This window comes from Elaeis guineensis, chromosome 10, assembly GCF_000442705.2.
Source record: "Elaeis guineensis isolate ETL-2024a chromosome 10, EG11, whole genome shotgun sequence".
NCBI classification, from domain to species: Eukaryota; Viridiplantae; Streptophyta; class Magnoliopsida; order Arecales; family Arecaceae; genus Elaeis; species Elaeis guineensis.
In genome coordinates this window covers 20148966-20167708 of record NC_026002.2, presented here as the reverse complement: position 1 = coordinate 20167708, position 18743 = coordinate 20148966, and the positions used below count along the sequence as shown (strand labels likewise).

The 18743-nt window shown below is 38.9% G+C and overlaps 1 protein-coding gene across 1 annotated transcript in view; it reads left to right on the top strand.

Moving 5' to 3' along the window:
• The window catches only part of LOC140851905 (cation/H(+) antiporter 19-like), a 6311-nt gene extending 3314 nt beyond the window's left edge, over positions 1 to 2997 (top strand). The window contains exons 2-3 of the mRNA XM_073244024.1: positions 148 to 1146; positions 1265 to 2997. Coding sequence (XP_073100125.1) covers positions 148 to 1146; positions 1265 to 2494 — 2229 coding nt within the window. The 3' untranslated portion in view covers positions 2495 to 2997. The remainder of the gene's footprint in view (positions 1 to 147; positions 1147 to 1264) is intronic.
• The last annotated feature ends 15746 nt before the right edge of the window (positions 2998 to 18743 follow it).

Genomic DNA, 18743 nt, shown 5'->3' with positions numbered 1-18743 from the left:
AACCTTGATATGTAATCCAGTATAGAGCTTCTTACTTTTTACTAGTGTCGCCGCTGGTTGTTTGTTTATTAATTTACTAGACGCTGGTGAGCAAGATTTGCCGTCGAACATGGGTTCTAACGCTGAATCAATACCGTACTGCGGCAGGGAGGGATCCTGCTGGGCCCCTCGGCCTTGGGCCGCAACAAGAGGTTCCTAGACTCCGTATTCCCCAACCAGAGCCTCACGGTACTCGACACCGTCGCCAACCTCGGCCTCTTGTTCTTTCTTTTTCTCGTTGGATTGGAGCTGGACCTCCGGGCCATTCGACGCACTGGCAAGAAAGCTCTGGCCATCGCCCTTGCGGGCATCTCCCTCCCCTTCGTGTTGGGCATCGGCACCTCCGTCGTCCTCCGCACCACTGTCGTCAAGGGCACACGTCAGGGTCCCTTCCTGGTCTTCATGGGCGTTGCCCTCTCTATCACCGCCTTCCCCGTCCTTGCTCGCATCCTCGCAGAACTCAAGCTCCTCACTACCGACCTAGGACGCATGGCTATGTCAGCTGCTGCCGTCAATGATGTCGCCGCCTGGATCCTACTCGCCCTCGCCGTCGCCCTCTCCGGCTCTGGCTCCCCGCTTGTCTCCCTCTGGGTCCTCCTCTCCGGCGCCGCCTTCGTCGCCCTTGCCGCCATCCTCCTCCGCCCCGCCCTCGCCTGGATGGCCCGCCGCTGCCTTGATGGCGAGCCTGTTAAGGAGTCTTACATTTGTGCCACTCTCGCCACTGTCCTAGCCGCGGGCTTCGTCACGGACACCATCGGCATCCATGCCCTCTTTGGGGCCTTCATCGTGGGCATCATCGTTCCCAAGGACGGGCCTTTCGCCGGGGTGCTCATCGAGAAGGTGGAGGACCTCATCTCCGGCCTCTTCCTACCCCTCTACTTCGTGTCCAGCGGCCTCAAGACCAACGTCGCCACTATCAGTGGGGCCCGCTCCTGGGGCCTCCTAGTCCTGGTCATCACCAACGCTTGCCTTGGCAAGATTGCCGGCACCGTCATCGTCTCACTCATCGTCCGGATACCCGTTCGGGAGGCCCTTACCCTCGGTTTCCTCATGAACACCAAGGGCCTCGTCGAGCTCATCGTCCTCAATATCGGCAAGGACCGCAAGGTGGTGACTCAACACTAATTGCGTTCCGTTAGGTTATGTGAAGTTTATGTTTTCTTTTGATTCTGTTACGTTGGAGGGTGACCCACCCGATTACGGGTTGTTTGTAACTCTTCGACAGGTGCTGAACGACGAGTCGTTCGCCATCCTGGTGCTGATGGCGCTGTTCACCACCTTCATCACCACGCCCATCGTGATGGCCATCTACAAGCCGGCACGGCGCGGGACGCCTTACAAGCACCGTACCGTGGAGCGGGCCGACGCCGAGAGCGAGCTCCGCGTTTTGGCTTGCTTCCACGGCAACTGCAACATCCCCACCATGATCAACCTGATCGAGTCCTCCCGCGGCACCCGCCGCCGTCGCGTCACCGTCTACGCCATGCACCTCATAGAGCTCTCCGAGCGCTCCTCTGCCATCTCCATGGTCCACAAGGCCCGCCGCAATGGGCTCCCCTTCTGGAACAAGCTCAACAGGGGAGCGGCGGGGAACGGCGACCAGGTGGTGGTGGCCTTCGAGGCCTACCAACAGCTTAGCAGTGTCGCCATCCGCCCCATGACGGCCATCTCCGACCTCCACACCATCCACGAGGACATCGTTGCCAGCGCCATCCAGAAGCGCGTCGCCCTCATCATACTGCCCTTCCACAAGACGCAAAGCCCCGACGGCTCCCTCGAGTCCCTTGGCACCGCCTACCAGAACGTCAACCAGCGCGTCCTTCGCCACGCCCCCTGCTCCGTCGCCATCCTCGTCGACCGCGGACTCGGTGGCGCGGTCCAGGTCTTGGCCAGCGATGTCTCCTATGCCATCGCGGTCCTCTTCTTCGGAGGTCCCGACGACCGCGAGGCCCTCGCCTATGGCGCCCGCATGGCCGAGCATCCAGGCATCGCGCTTACCGTCGTTCGCTTCCTTCTGCCACCTCCCTCTGGAGAAGTCGACGCCGACGAGAGCGCCGCCGACGGGGCAGCGTTGTCGGACTTGGTGAACAAGCGCCCGGAGAACTCGCCGTCCGTCGAGTACGAAGAGCAGGCGGTGGCAGAGCGAGCGGAAGTCATGAGGGCCATCAAGGCTTTGGGGCGGTGCAACCTCTTTCTGGTGGGGAGGTCGCCGCAGTCCGGGGTGCCGCGGCTCGTGGAGCGGACGGACTGCGCGGAGCTGGGTCCCGTGGGAAGCTACCTGGCGTGCTCGGAGTTCTCGACGTCGGCGTCGGTGTTGGTGATCCAGCGCTACGATTCCAGTGCGGACCCGTCCATGTTGGTGGAGGAGGTGGCGGAGATCGAGGACGTGCCCGACACTCCGGTGCCAGCTATGACGCCGGGGTCCTCCCACCGGCCACTAGAAATAGAGAAATGAGACCCAGGGGTCTCGGGGTGGGCATGTTTTCCTTTGGTGATGGGCCCTTCGCATGATCATCGTCATCTCCTTTGAATTGGTGTGCAAATAGTCATGGAAACCGTAGAATAATGTTTGTACAGCAGGTTGTCCGTCAGCAGCCTCCCGCAGAAGAAAGAGACAGGCTGGCTGTGCGGGTGTGGGTGTGGTGGGTCTTCTTCCATACGACCTGAGGAGGCCCTCCATATGAAGGGAGGAGGGAGCCTCATGCTCGCGCTGACGGGGAATAGCAGCGCATGTTATCCTTTATCGTTCACACGTTTGCCACCCATTTTCTCCTCGATCCCCTCCCCATGCTCTACCACAGAAGATAAATTAATTGATATGGCCCAGACTTGCGGCCATCCTCTCAGCCCGACAAATCAAATGATAATACATAGCCAGTAAAATCAACAGCCAACTAACCCTCAAAAAAAATCAGTAAATGATAACACGCATATCATAACCAACCAGTAAGTAAACAAAGCGTTTAAATTACAACACGTACGACAAAAAAGGCATATTCTCACCATCCAGAAAGATAAGAAAAGATCTCAATTACTCATCCGTATATCTTGAGATTCCAATCATGCAGATTTAAATCCTCATCCCTATAAATACAATGAAGAAAATATTTAGATTGATCTCCATATGATCTGAGATGGATCAGTTTGGCATGACCAACCGATCTCCTTACCTTGATTGTGGATGACTTGAAGTCACGATTGCACCAGCCAACAATACTCGAAGGTAGTTAAGGCCAGAAACGTTATCACAATCATTGTCACGTGGATAAGGCACCTGATATAGCCGGACGATGTGACTAGCCTTATGGCACATTTAAGCAACGAGTTAGCCATGGTACATGGTCACTACAGGCACAATCACCATCAGAATAGCCGCTACTCATCATGGAGTTAGCCACTAACCTCATCTCTATAATTAACGGGAGGTAGAGGACCTTGTGGTAAGTCTTTCTAACAATCAAGATCTTCGTTCTCTCATTTTCTCTCTCCTTTTCTCTCTTTGCTATTTTTGATTTTCAACTGACAACTTGGGCATCCGATGGTCCATACCTGAAAAACTCCGACAAGAGGACTTCTTTCTAAATTCAGTGTTTGAAATCAGGAGCCTCGTCAACATCATTGATCTTACCTAACTTCGGGCCATATTGACCTATGTCCGATCTCAAAATTCAGTAGCAATATATTGATGCTAAAAAAAGGGCATTTGACCCGTTTTAGAAGAGAGAAATTTAGAATCATAATGAGATCATGTGGGGGGCATCACACACTTCAAATCGCTCCAATGGCTCTTTATTGAGCCTAATTAGAGTACCACCATCTCAATTACCTCAGCCTCTAATAGTGGTCACCCTCGAGCATTTTAATCTACTCATCCAGCAGATGCAAGCTCTGATCATAGTAGTCTAAAGAACATAAAGGTCTATGGCACCCTAGCAGTTGCAAAATAATCGGAACCCAACTCTAGCTCATATACCACTATAAAGCCACTAGTCTTACCCCCACAGCTTAGGGTGAGTCCGATCAATCTAGCATGGCTAACCAAGAAGCCCTAAGCATGGCCACCAAAGGTGCTCCCCAACTCTATGGTCTAACAAGATTTCACTTTGGGACATTCCTCGTCCTGACACTTAGATATTATTTGGATGGAGATGCCGATGTTGATAGAAAACTTCAGGAGATGTATCAACAATGACAAGTCTAAGCCCAGCTCAACAAGTTTGACTTTTGCATTGATCCACTCTTCAATCAGAAAATTATGGATGAACTAATCTTATTCAAAATGCCATAGTTGGAGCTATGATGGGACCATGGACCAATCCCATCAAGCATTAAGGCTCTCATACTTCTTGACAATGCCGCTGACCAAGGATCACTTTCTTATCAAATATTTGCCTTTGGCAAATTCACTTAAATCTCATTTGATTTCTTTCAAGCCTTTTGCTCTTGCCATATTTTCTTTTATGGATTACTTTTATGTATCCAAACGATCCTCGTATTACTGGAAAGGTCTTCTATATTCATAGGAATTTTTTTTTTACCATCCACATTGATGGAGATTTGATTCATTTTTCATTGGAGTACATCTTGTTATAAGTCTGTTCTATAATTCTCTTTAATACTCGTTCTTTCTAATCTAATATCTCTTCCTAATATTCCTTTGGTCGCCATAGTGAACAGGACCAAGTTTTGGTCACCTTGTGTGTTTTAATCTTTCAGGTATGACTAGATATTATCTCATGTGGGTCTTCTTGCCGAACTATGATATTAGAATTAATTCTCAACTTTTCAATATAGCAAGTCAACTGCTTCTCACCAATCTTTGGTTGATCCTATACCCGAAACTTTTTATGGTTTACTTGAGTGGACCTTTTGTATTTTTATCCTTATTAGCTATGCCAGCATTCAAGTTCTAACCCGCTACATTCATTCTACCTCAACTATCATCGACGATGAATCATCACAATTAGAACATCAGATTGCCTTGAAGCTTTGGCAGGTTAAAGATGGTGAAGGATTCATTAGCCTAAATTGGGGGTGAAGTGAGTACCTTATATATTCAACCTTTTCAGTCTATGCATAGCTGAATGTAACAAAATAACGAGGCCCTCTTAGCCTTCTTTTGCATTGCTTATTTTCTATTAATATTTGACCTACCTTTTAGTAGATTAGGCCAATGATCTTCAACATAGCTTGGTTAAAGTTGTTATCACTAGCCATTCATTGGCCAACTTGGAGAAACCAGATCAAATCTCTTAGAACAAGACTAACTAATCTTTGTAAGACATGACTCTTAAAAGAAGAATAAGTGAAGCTTTAATACAACAACAAGAATAGATTTGGTCTTGGGTGTATTTTGAAAGATGGTTAAATATACCATGATAGTTTCCTCCGAGCTAATATCATGAGCTATCCAAACAAGGTGGAAAAGACTCAAAAGAGTCAAATAGGCCTCCAAATGAAACTAGGGCATTACATCTTTGTATTGGCCTTTTGATTGAAATTTAGAGGAATTAATGTAATCTTTATATTTATATAAAATATAATACTTTTTTTTTGTTGTCAGACCATATTCATCACCTCTTTAATCTTCTAATAGATCTTTATAGGATGTTGAGATTCATATTATCCATATAAGTATCCTTGATCACTCTAATAATCAAGTTTCATTCTTTACAGGATATCCAAACAAGGACCAGCTGATAATGCTTCCCCAAGCTTTCTTAAGTTGGATAGCATAGGTCGAGATAGCATATTCTTTAGCTTGGCTCATCCTTGAGGTATATTTGAGTATATTTATGTGATTATTCCTTCAAAAATCTTAAGTTAAGTCGGCATTGCTGATGCATCGAGCTTTCAAAGATCCTCTTAAGGGTTCTTTCTGCCACTAGTTTCATAGCTCATCTCTACTTTAATTAGATTGGGTCGACATTGTTGATGCTTTGAGCTTCCAAGGATCTACTTATAGGATTATTCTTTGCTCTTGGGGCAGTCAAGATCTTCAGCTCAGCTTGTTTTATGGACAAGGATGACTTTTTGACGATCCTTTTATGGGGTTATCCTTATTTTTTGATCGTTCAAGGTTTAGGTTAAGTTTCCACCTCAGCCTTCTCAGATCAGCTTTATCTGATCGATTTCTTGAAGTGGCTTTGCATCTAAAATGGTAGATGTCCCCCTGTTTATTTTTATCAGAGCTCCTCAGTGAAGGAGGAGTTTGTGTATAGATGCGAAAAGCCCCACAATCATGAAAATGATCTCCTACCTGGTGTGCCACTGATGCATGCATTAAGAGCTTATGGCTTGGCACATGAGGTCTTGTTCATTCCAGCTCATGAGCCTCACAGTTTTATCATTTAAAAGACTTCTATATTGCATGCATCAGGTGCAATTGGACTGCATCAAATCCCATGATGGATAACATGCCATGCTACCCCTTGTATTTCACCAATTCTCGATTGTGGCTATCTATCGTGCATATGCATCGTGATTTGCCCTGGCCACTTGCACTTGGTGCATGTAATAATTTCTCATTCAAAAGGTGCTTCATGTGAAATGGGTGGTCTTTAATTCTTATATAAGTCAGGGTCCTCTTAACTCACAATCAATATGAGACTAATAATCACTACAAGAAATATCATTTTTTGTGATAAATTTTTTTGCGACAGAAATATATTTCATCACAAATAATGGTATTTACAATGAAAATAAAAATTTATCGTTAATAATTATTTATTTACGATGAAACTAATTTTTTATCGTAAATATCTTTATATTGACGATGAAAATAAAATTTCATCATAAATATAAATTATTTATGATGAAATTAATCATCATAAATAATAAAATATTTATTTTAATTTTAAATTTTTAAATATTAGCGACAAAACTAGTTTCATCATAAATAATAGAAGTATTTACAATAAAAATTAAATTTTTATCATAAATACATATTATTTATGATGAAAATTTTCATCACTAATATTTAAAAAATAAAAAATTTTAAAAATTTAATAATTAAAGATTATTTGTGATAAAAATATTACATCATAAATAATAGCATATTGGTGTCGAAAACTAAATTTTCATCATAAATTAATATTATTTATAATAATTTTTTTTGCTAATATATGAAAAAATAAAATATTTTAAAAATTTAAAAATTATAAATTATTTATGATGAAAATATTACATCACAAATATAGATGTATTCTCGATAAAAATTTATTTTCTATCGTAAACACTTAAATATTTATGATAAAAAATTTTCATCACTAATATTTGAAAGAAAATAAAAAATTTTAAAAATTTAAAAATTACTGATTATTGATGATGAAAATAATACGTCATAAATGATCATTATTAGCGATGAAAATAAAATTTTCATCATAAATATATTTTATTTATGATAAAATTTTTTATCCCTAATATGTGTAAAAAAATAAAAAAAAATTCAAAAATTAAAGATTATTTATGATGATAATGTTACGTCATAAATACTTATATATTTGTGATGAAAACTAAATTTCTATCATAAATACTCTAATATTTACGACATAATATTTTCATCACTAATACATAAAAAAATAAAAAAATTAAAATTTTAAAATTATAAATTATTTATGATAAAAATTTATCATCATCAATAATGGAATATTGATGAGAAAAACTCAATTTTCATCACAAATGCTCTATTATTTATAATAAATTTTTTACTAATAATAAAAAATAAAAAATAAAAAATTTAAAAATTATAAATTATTTACAATAAAAACTTTATTTTCATTATAAATAACATATATTTGCGATAAAAAATTTATTTTCATCGTAAATAATCACTATTTATGATGAAAATTTTCCATCGCTAATATTTTGAAATATTATATTTTATCTAATTTTATCATTAGTTAGTTCATAATTATCATATATACTAAATTTTATATTTATTATATTTATAATGATATATTTAAAGATAAATCTTGATTTTGTTGCTTAAGATCTTTGAAAACTTCATTTTATTTTATTTCTTAGTTATACACATAAGTAATGAATAAAAATTTAGAAAGATTGATATGCTGATATGGATGAAGAAAAAGTATATGTGGGGTATGGGTCGAACCTACTTCAACCTGCATGTAAATCAAACATAGTTTGACCCATTGACACTCCTAGTTTGAATTATGCTTTTATCCAATTTTGGTTGGTCTTCCATCCATTTTACTTAATAAATAAAAGAAAAAAAAATAAAAAAGATGATATGGTAGTAGATCAAGCAAAAATTTTACATCCCACATCTGGGCTCTGGTGCTAAAGAGGTCTAGTTCTATTTTTTGACCTCTCAAATATCATTATTTTTCACAGAAAGTCTTGAGCTAAAAAATTTGCAGTCAAATCCTTGAACTCACTTTCAATGAATCAATATGGTCCTATCATCTATCTTGTCAGTTGGATCTGAACAAATTTTATCACGCGAGCATCATATAATTACTTATTAAAAATTTATAAATAAATTTTTTTTTAGTAATTATTAGCGATGGAAGAAAATTTTCATCGCTAATAACATAATTAGCGATGAAAATAATCATCGTAAATAAAATTTTGAGACTATTAGCGATGAAATAATATATTTTTATCGTAAATAATATTTTAAATTTTTTTTTCAGTGTGAATTTTTTTTTGACAGAAAATATTAGCGATGAAAAGTTATTCATCGCTAGTTAGTTACTAGCGACGACAAGCTTATTTTTATCACAAACTTTTTTTTCATTTAAATTATTTGTGATGAAATTAAATTATTAGCAACAAAAATTTTTGAAAAAAAAATTTTTCTAACAAAATTTTTTTTTTGCAAAAAATATTAGCGACGAAAAGTTATTCATCACTAGTTAGGTTATTAGCGATGAAAAGCTTATTTTCATCGTAATTTTTTTTTGTTTAAATTATTTGCGACAAAAATTTTCGTCGCTAATACCCCGCATCCCGTCGTGTCCCATCTGAAGCTCATTTTCTTACCCCCCCCACCCTCACTCGGCATTCTCTCTCTCACGTTCCCTCCCCCTGGCGTCCCTTGTATCTCCCCATGTCAGGCCGCCGTTGCCGTTCGCTCCGTCGTTGCCGTCGCCGTTCGCAAAGCCGACGCCAGTGCCACCATCAAGGTGAGCTTATTCTTTTTTTTGGGGGGGTTTGGGTTGGGGCCGACGACGGTGACGGGGCCGGCTGGCCAGGGCCTGCGAGTCGGGGTCGAGGACGGCAGTCCGGGGCCGCGGGGCCTGTGGGTCAAGTCCGGCTGGTCGGGGCTGGGGACGGAGGTCCGACACCGGTGGGCCGAAGATGGGTTTTTGCGGAGCCAGACTGTGACCGTGGCCGTGGCAGGGTCCGGCTGGGTCCACACTACAAGAAATAAGTTATTAGCTATGAAAAATTTTTATCGCTTATAAGCCAAATTCGTCGCTAATAATAATTAGCGATGAAAAGTTCGTCGCTAAAATTTCATCGTAAAAAATACCATCGTTGATAATATTTTAGAACAAAAAGTCTATTTTCATTGCAAATAACCTTAATTTATGATGAATATTTAAGTCGTAAAAACTAAAAAATAAAAAAAAATTATTCGTAAAAAAGATAATTTGTGATGAAAATAACAGTTGCTAATAATAATTAATAGCGATGAAAATATATTCGTCGCTATTATTCACTTTTAGCGATGAAAATTTTTTGTCACAAAAAAATTTATTTAATAAAAAAATAATAATTAAAAAACTTTAGTGACTAATATTTACATTGTAAAAAAATATTTTTTGATAAAATTTTACATCGCTAATAAGTATTTATGAAGAAAATTTTTTATCACTGTTAATTATATATTTTTAAAAAATTAAATCATTTTTATAAATTTTTTACGATGAATATTTCATCGGTAATAATTCCGTCACTAATTATTTTTTTTAAATTTTAGATATATTTTTTTACGTTATGTGTATAATATTTTTTTATAAATTAAAAAAATTGAATAAAAAATTTACATAATAAAATGATAAATGAATTTTGTTATTTTATTATATCAAGTTAAAATTATAAGAGTTTTAAAAAAAATACATCAAAGAGCCTCCACATATCGTCATGTGGAGAACGAGGTAGGGATGGGGAATGCTCGATGGAGCTCAGACCGACCTACTGCTGCCTCAGCATCTGGATCATCTGCTCCATCTGTGCCATTCGATCCATCATCTAGATCTGAAACTACTGATACTGGTCGATGCATTCAATCAGCTCCTGAGCTCATTTCTGAACCTGCTGTCCGATCCTCGATAGCCTACCTCGCACCTCCATCAATCGAGCCTGGTACGTAGAATGGATCTCAACCCTAGATGATCATGAAGATGAAGGAGCAGTGATCCCATACCGAGCACCTGATCACAGGATCTCGTATCGAGCACCCGATCACAGATCTCATCATCTGTGGGTGTGGTTGAGCCCTCAGAAGTAGGCTGGAAACTCATGTCGTCATACGATCTTGAAAATAAAATTAGAGTTATTTTAATTTTTTAATAAAGATCAAATTATGAATAAAAAATTAATTAAAAAAATATACAAAGAGCTCCTGGCCCGTCGTCCACTCCCCCGACCATCGCTGGTGGTCCGCTGGTAGATATCGATTCTACTAAGAAGCTCGCCACTCTCAGCATCTCTCTGTAATTGAGAATTATTTAAAAAAAATTTAAATAATTAAAAAAATATATTATAATTAAAAATTTAAAAAATACGTACCATATGCTCTATGTGGCGAGCAAATGATCTCGAACCCCCATAATGCGGCACGGTCTGTCTCACCTGGTTAGCCGCATTCTGGGCACATCGTCTCTGTAAAATTAGCAGTAAAATTAGTAGATAACAAATATAATTTTAGAATAAATGATTAAGTTATTAAAATCTAAAAAAAAAGTTTAAATGTGTAACCTGATATGTCGGATCCTCGTAATATCGGTATATGATAGTCCAATCATCGATAGTGATGCTATCGTAGGCTGCAGCCGCGCTGCCTCCTGCCCATGAGCCTGCACCACTCGGTACCAATACTGATGCTTGTAATGACGATAATCCTTGAAGCGCAAGGATAGATGGGTATCGATCGCTCACCTCATACGATCATCCTCGAAATCAATGATGTCAAATACACCCTACCAATAACAAACATTAAAAGAATACTATGCAAATTAAATATTCATAATATAATTTATTTTACCTATAAATGGGTGTAGAAATCTGTCTCTGAGCCGGGACAACATGATGCCAATCGAAGAGCATCACCGGGGCATAGCTGCGGCATATGATGCCCAGCTAGGACTGCCATGGCTCACACCAACCCCTAATGGGTCTGGTGTAGCCGGCCGGTATCTCTATCTGGAGACACTGTCCCGGGTGCTCACGTCTCTAATGCTCTAAAGTGAGGTTCTTCGATGGACCTCACCCTCATCTGACCACTGATATAGACTAACCTGAAACAATAATAAATAAATCATTAGTATGATTCAAATAAAAGAATCAAATTTGATTATATATAAAGTGTTGCCCAGCTATGCAACCCAAGAGGGGGTGAATTGGGTTTCTAAAAATTTTGAACTTAACTAATGACTTATGAAGAATGTTTGTCAATAGCTAAATGAATGAGAAGAATAACCTTAATTTAAGATTAATTGCTAAAAGCAAGAATGCAAGGAAATAATGAAGAGTTAAAGAGAAGCAATTATGCACACCACAAACAAAAGGATTTATAGTGGTTCGGTGCCAACCTTGCACCTACATCCACTCCCCAAGCTCCTACTTGGGAATTTCAATCCACTAAACTTGTATTCAACCCGAATACAAACATCGAAAACTCCGACACTAGCTATCCCAAGCTAGTCCACTTATTTTTCGGGTACAAGCCAACCCAATACACTCCGATTCTAGGTTCGGATCAACCTTCCCTTGTTTTGGAACCCCTCCAAAACAAAAACAATCACTCAAAATGAGTAAAAAATTTATAGCACAAATAAGTACAAGAAAAGCTCCTTAATGAGCGAATATAACTTTAAATACACTTTACTCAAGAGAAGAAGCCCCTTTTTGGATTTTCTCAAAGTGGATGGAGAATTGATTGAGCGCTTGAGGAGTTGGTGAGCTTGGATTGATGACTTCTTGAAGGCTTTAAATGAGCTCTTGATTAGGGCTGAAAAGTTAGCTTGAGAAATTCTTTTCAAATCTTCTCTTTTGAATGCTCTTGAATGCTCTCTTGATGCTCTTCTTTTTTTTTTTTAATCTCTTTCTTTCTCTTTTTTCGTTTTCCACCTTTGAATCCTTTTATAGCTTTAAAAATAGAAAAAATATCTAGGCTGAAAAAGAGTCGTTAGACCATATTAAATGAGCATTAAAAGCACTTAAAACGGTTAAAAACTACCGTTGCGGAAAAATTCCGTCACAGGGGTCGACTCATGAGTCGACTCATGCCTCAGGGTCGACTCATGAGTCGACCTCTGTTGAAGCAACCAGAAAACAGGGTTCTGTAAATTTTGGCCTAAAACCAGAGTCACCATGAGTCGACTCATGCCTTGAGATCGACTCATGAGTCGACTCACAGGCCGTGCCAAGCCAAAATTCGCGTGCCAAACTGCTCATTGTGCCATGAGCTGACTCATGGTCGACTCATGGATTTCAAACATGCATAACTTCAAAAATATAAGTCCAAAAATAATGAAATTTTGCCAATAGATCACAAATCTTTTGTTCTACCAAAGATACTATTAAATTAGGATTTTGGTAAAATTATGATTTTGCCCCTGAAGAGCACAAAGATTTTTCAAATAAAAAAATATTGGTACCCCTTCAACTGCTTTGTAATCATCAAAATCAATCTAGGAGCAACAATCTCCCCCTTTTGATGATGACAAAACACTTGAACAAAAGCATTTATGTGAATCATGAATTTCAAAAGGATGCATTATAGTGCATTGCTTGAAAAGAATATTGATTCTTTTGGCATGTGATACAAATGGTCATATGCAAAATAGTTTGCCCATTTGCTTGAAGATTTGAAAATTTGCTCATTGGATTATGTGATTTCGGTGTTAGAGCAGAAAATTTATTTTTGTTATCAGAGCAAGCTGTATCTTGAAAATTTGCTCATTCTCATTTGATTATTTAGTTTTAGTATTAGAGCAAAAATAATTAAGTGTCCAATGCATGTCTAAGAGTTAATTTGTAAAGTATATTAGAGCATGTTAAATTTAAGATGTATCAGAGCAAGTAAAATTTTAAAGCATATCAGAGCATATTTAAAGAAGTAATTTTAAAGGTTGCTCATTTGCATTGTACTTAGCAATTTACTCATTGTATTTTTAAGTCATGTAATAGTTTTTACTTTTAATATGTTTCTTTTTCTTTAATTTTTCATAATTTATAATTTTGCTTTTGATGGGTTCTTTTTCTTTAATTTCTCATAATTTGTAGTTTTGGCTTTTGATGGGTTGCTTTTTCTTTAATTTCTCCCCCTTTTTGACATCATCAAACATTGTTAACTCCTCCTCTTTTTCTGAATATTTTCTCTTAATACTTCTAGTGCTAATCATTATGTTTGCTCCCCTTAATACAGCAATCATTAACAAAATCCAAACAAGAATGATATTTCAACAAGAGAAATATATAACAAAAGATGATTGACATCATTACAAAAGTAGATATATAATAAAAGATGATTAAAACCATATTGTTTCAATACAAATTTCATAACATAAAAGTCAGCTAGCTAATGTCATTACATGGCCCCAAAATACAGATCCTAGAAAGAACAAGAGACTAACACCTAGGATCTAGTAAAGATCATGACTAGAGGATCGGAGTCATCAGATATAGGTGAGAGATGATGGATCTCGACCAGAAGAACGTCCTCTACCCCGTCTGCCTCTGCACGAGCAGGTGAGCGAGATGAACTAGGAGGCTGAGAACGTTGAGAGGCCAAGGACTGGACTGAAAGAGTGAGTCTGATGGAATCAAGAACGTTCAGTGCTCTCGAAACAGACTGAAGTAGAGCAGTGAACTGAGTAAAGCATGCTCACTCGAGCCTCTGATCTCTCTCCTCAATAACTCATAACCACCCTCCAATGCACCTCTGAGCCTGCCAGCCTCTGCAGTAAGGTCTGTGACCTCAATAGTACTCCTGTGGCTGAGGATGGCCAAAGCTAGACTTGCCCCTGCAAGTCAAGAACTCTCCCAGTCAGTCTCCAAACGTGTCCTCGAGCTGCTGAATCCGAATAGACTGATCTGAGATCAACTGAAAACAGTGGAGATATGGGAATCAGGTCTATCAGATGAATCAATGAAGTGGACCCTGGTGCAAATGTAGTAGTGCTCCACTGTCGAGATAGCAAGGAAGCCACACGCTGAGATATCTGCTCGATCTGATCATCAGCCATCTGAACTCTGAAGAGGTGCACTGCTCTCTGGCTGATGTACTGGTGTGTGCCTCCTGGTGAACTCTGAAGGGCCAGCCTCTGGGTCTGGAAAAACTGGATATCTGAGATGCGCCCTGAAGTCATGGATAGGAGATGAGGACCTTCTTCTTCAGCTCTGTCTTCTACTCTGTCCTCAGCTCTCTCCTCAGAACCCTTGATCCAACCACCATCAGTTTAGTAAATCCCATGCGGTGCAGAGTTGTTGGTTGATGGTGTCTACATGAGAAAGCTTTGCAGATGCCTCCCCCTCAAAGCTGACTCCAAACCTCCTAAAACTGTGTAAGGGCCATACCAAAAGGCAGATGTGCCTTGGATCTGTTCAGTGTCTCTCTCATGGCCTCAATCATTAATGCCGGGAGGTTTAGGGGGTTTGAGTGATCACATGAAACATAATACAAATATCTCTGCTAGAAAGTAGATCATGCCTACCACTCCTAGGAAGAAGAGCTTTGTACTAACTGATGTAAGATCCTCATCTCAATAGACAAAATTTTGGCTTCCAATTTATTCAAACTTCCTGAGTAGGTCCCCCTAAAATCACACTGATTCCCTCTTCCTTCACAGGGAGTTCCATGTAAGAATATCCCTCACAGGGCAAATATAGTATCTCTCCCAAAGTAATAGGATCCAGACAAATATCAACTCCCTTAACTGTCGAAGTCACTGTTCCATTGCCATAATGCAGATTTTGATAAAATTCTCTAACCAGTCTACAAAAGTAACTTCCTGAGAGAGCAGTAAAAACCCCAACCCTGGTTTTTATCTTTTCCCAAAGGAGAAACCTTCTTTTTCAAAGAATCTAAAATCCACATTCTTGCCGGTTTCAACCTTCCTATCAGATAGAGGGATTTTGCTAGGGCTAAGGGGAGACTGAGAGGGACCTTGAGCAGACACTGAAGCGGAATGGGAGCAGTGGAGACTGAGCAGCTTGCCTTTTCCTGCGGATGCTTTCTTCCAGCTCACGGACTGATTTTCTTCTTTGAGGGAGCTTCATCTTTGGAGCCATTCTCACCACAACAGCAGGCAGGGAGACTCGGAGGATCAAGTGGATGAGTAGAAGAAGGGTTACAAAAGGATGGAGAGAGATTTTGGGGAGAGAAGAGGCGGTTTTGAGAAGAACGGTGGAGGCTAGGGCACGCTCCAACCGCTTCAATCAAAGGGGAAAGACGCGAAAATCTCCTTTCCTAGGCAGTGATTTGTGGTGGAGAGGAGAAGGGAAAAATATTCTTGAGCTAAATCCTTGTTTTGAAGAGAATGAGGATGAGGATGTCGGTTCTTGGAAGGAGGAAGACGAAGAGATGAGTCGGCTCATGAACAGGCTTCCAATTAAAAAGAAAGAGCCCGTGGAAGTTGGCAGTAATTACAAGTTTGCCAAGGGGTCGACCCTAGGGGGTCGACTCATGAAACTCAGAAATTCAGAAAAAATATGAATAAATTCTGAAAAATTTAAAATTTTAGGAGAAGGAATTTTGCTCAGTGACAAGTTGTGAGAGTGATAATCTTGAGCATTTAGAACCAAGAGAGATGATGGAAATTGAGCTCAAAGAATTTTTGACATCAAATCTTTGGAATTGGAGAAATATTTAGGCATATGGATCAAGAATTCCTAGATTTCTCCTAATTTCACAGAATCTGTCCTCACTAAGGGCCTTTGTAAAGATATCAGCTAATTGATTTTCAGTGCAAACATATTCAAAAATTATATTTTTGTTTTGAACATGTTCTCTTATAAAATGATGTCTAATTTCAATATATTTAGACCTTGAATGTTGAATTGGATTTTTAGTTAGATTTATGGCACTTGTGTTGTCGCATCTTATGGGTGTTTCATTAAGTTTGATATCCAAAGTCTTCGAGTTGTTGCTTAATCCACAAGATTTGAGCACAACAACTTCCGGCTGCAATGTATTCGGCCTCAGCCGTAGACAGTGCTACCGAATTTTGTTTCTTGCTAAACCAGGAGATTAGGTTAACTCCAAGAAATTGGCAAGTTCCACTTGTGCTTTTTCTATCTAATCTACATCCAGCAAAATCAGCATCTGAATATCCTAATAAATCAATTAGTGAGTCCTTAGAGTACCATAACCCAGAGTTTGAGTACCATTCAAGTATCTAAGGATTCTTTTAATAGCATTCAAATGAGATTCTTTAGGATTAGATTGATATCTAGCACACAAGCAAACACTAAACATGATATCAGGCATACTTGCAGTTAAATATAATAGAGAGCCAATCATACCTCTATAGTATTTTAAGTCTACACATTTACCTTCATCATCCTTGTCAAGCTTACATGAGGGGCTCATTGGTGTGCCAATTGGTTTGGAGTTCTCCATTCCAAATCTTTTGAGTAGTTCCTTGGTGTACTTGCTTTGGGTGATGGAGATTCCCTCTTTTGTTTGTTTGATTTGGAGTCCGAGGAAGAAGGTAAGTTTCCCATCATGCTCATCTCGAACTCCCCCTGCATGAGCTTAGCAAAGTCTTGACAAAGAGATTCATTAGTAGACCCAAAAATTATGTCATCAACATAAATTTGTATTACTAACATATCATTTTGATTTCTTTTAATAAAGAGGGTTGTATCTACATTACCTCTTGAAAAACCATTATTTAGTAAAAATTTGCTTAGCCTATCATACCAAGCTCTAGGTGCTTGTTTTAATCCATATAAAGCTTTATTTAATTTAAAAACATGATTAGGAAAAGCATGATTTTCAAATCCTGGGGGTTGTCTACATAGACTTCTTCAGCAATATATCCATTTAAAAATACACTTTTGACATCCATTTGAAATAATTTAAATTTCATAAAGCAAGCATATGCAAGTAGAAGTCTAATGGCTTCTAATCTAGCAACCGGTGCAAAGGTCTCATCAAAATCAATTCCTTCTTCTTGATTATAACCTTTAGCAACCAACCTTGCTTTATTTCTAATTACATTACCATGTTCATCTAATTTGTTCCTAAAGACCCATTTTGTGCCAATTATTGAATAATTTTTAGGTCTTGATACTAAAGTCCAAACATTATTTCTTTCAAATTGATTAAGTTCCTCTTGCATTGCATTAATCCAATTATGATCATTTTCAGCTTCTTCAATAGTTTTTGGTTCAAGATGAGATACAAAAGCACAATGATTAAATACATCTCTAAGTGAAGAACGAGTTTTTACCCCATGCATAGGATCACCAATAATTAACTCCTTAGGGTGATTGTGAACATACCTCCATTCCTTGGGTAGGTCATTTGTACCTTGAGGTTGTCCTTGAATTTCTTCACCTCTCTCATCTTGTTTGTCTTCTTGTTCCTCGTCCTCTGGAGTTGTTGAATCTTTCAGAGTGATCTCCTTCATATCTTCTATTAGAGGATCTGCATCATCAACACCCTCATTCTTCCTTGAAGGAAGATCGTTAGATTCATCAAAAATAACATGTATGGACTCCTCAACTACTAAAGTTCTTTTGTTAAAAACTCTAAAAGCTTTACTAGTGGAGGAGTAACCTAGAAAGATTGCTTCATCTGATTTTGCATCAAATTTACCAAGTCTTTCTTTACTATTATTTAATACAAAACATCGGCAATCAAAAATATGAAAATATGTAATATTTGATTTTCTTCCTTTCCAAAGTTCATAGGGGGTTTTCTTTAAAATTTGTCTAATCAAAGCACGATTTAAAATGTAACATGCTGTGTTAATTGCTTCCGCCCAAAAATATCTTGGAAGGTTGCTTTCACAAAGCATGGTACGAGCCATTTCTTCTAAGGTTCTGTTTTTCCTTTCAACTACCCCATTTTGTTGGGGTGTCCTAGGAGCAGAGAAGTTATGGCCAATTCCATTTTCATCACAAAAGTTTTCAAAGTCTTGATTTTCAAATTCAGTTCCATGATCGCTTCGAATATTTTGAATTGAAAATCTTTTTCATTAGTGACTTTTCGGTAAAATTTAGTGAAAATATGAAAAGTTTCATCTTTGTGTTAGAAAACCCAAGTAAAATGAGAGTAATCATCTATAATTACAAAACCATATCGTTTTCCTCCTAGACTAGTGGTTCTAGTTGGTCCAAATAAGTCCATATGCAAAAGCTCTAAAGGTCTAGAAGTTGAAACAATATTTTTGGATTTAAATGAAACTCGAGTTTGTTTACTTAGTTGGCATGCATCACAAATTCTATCTTTTTCAAAATTCAGTTTAGGCAAGCCAAGAACTAATTCTTTCTTAATTAAT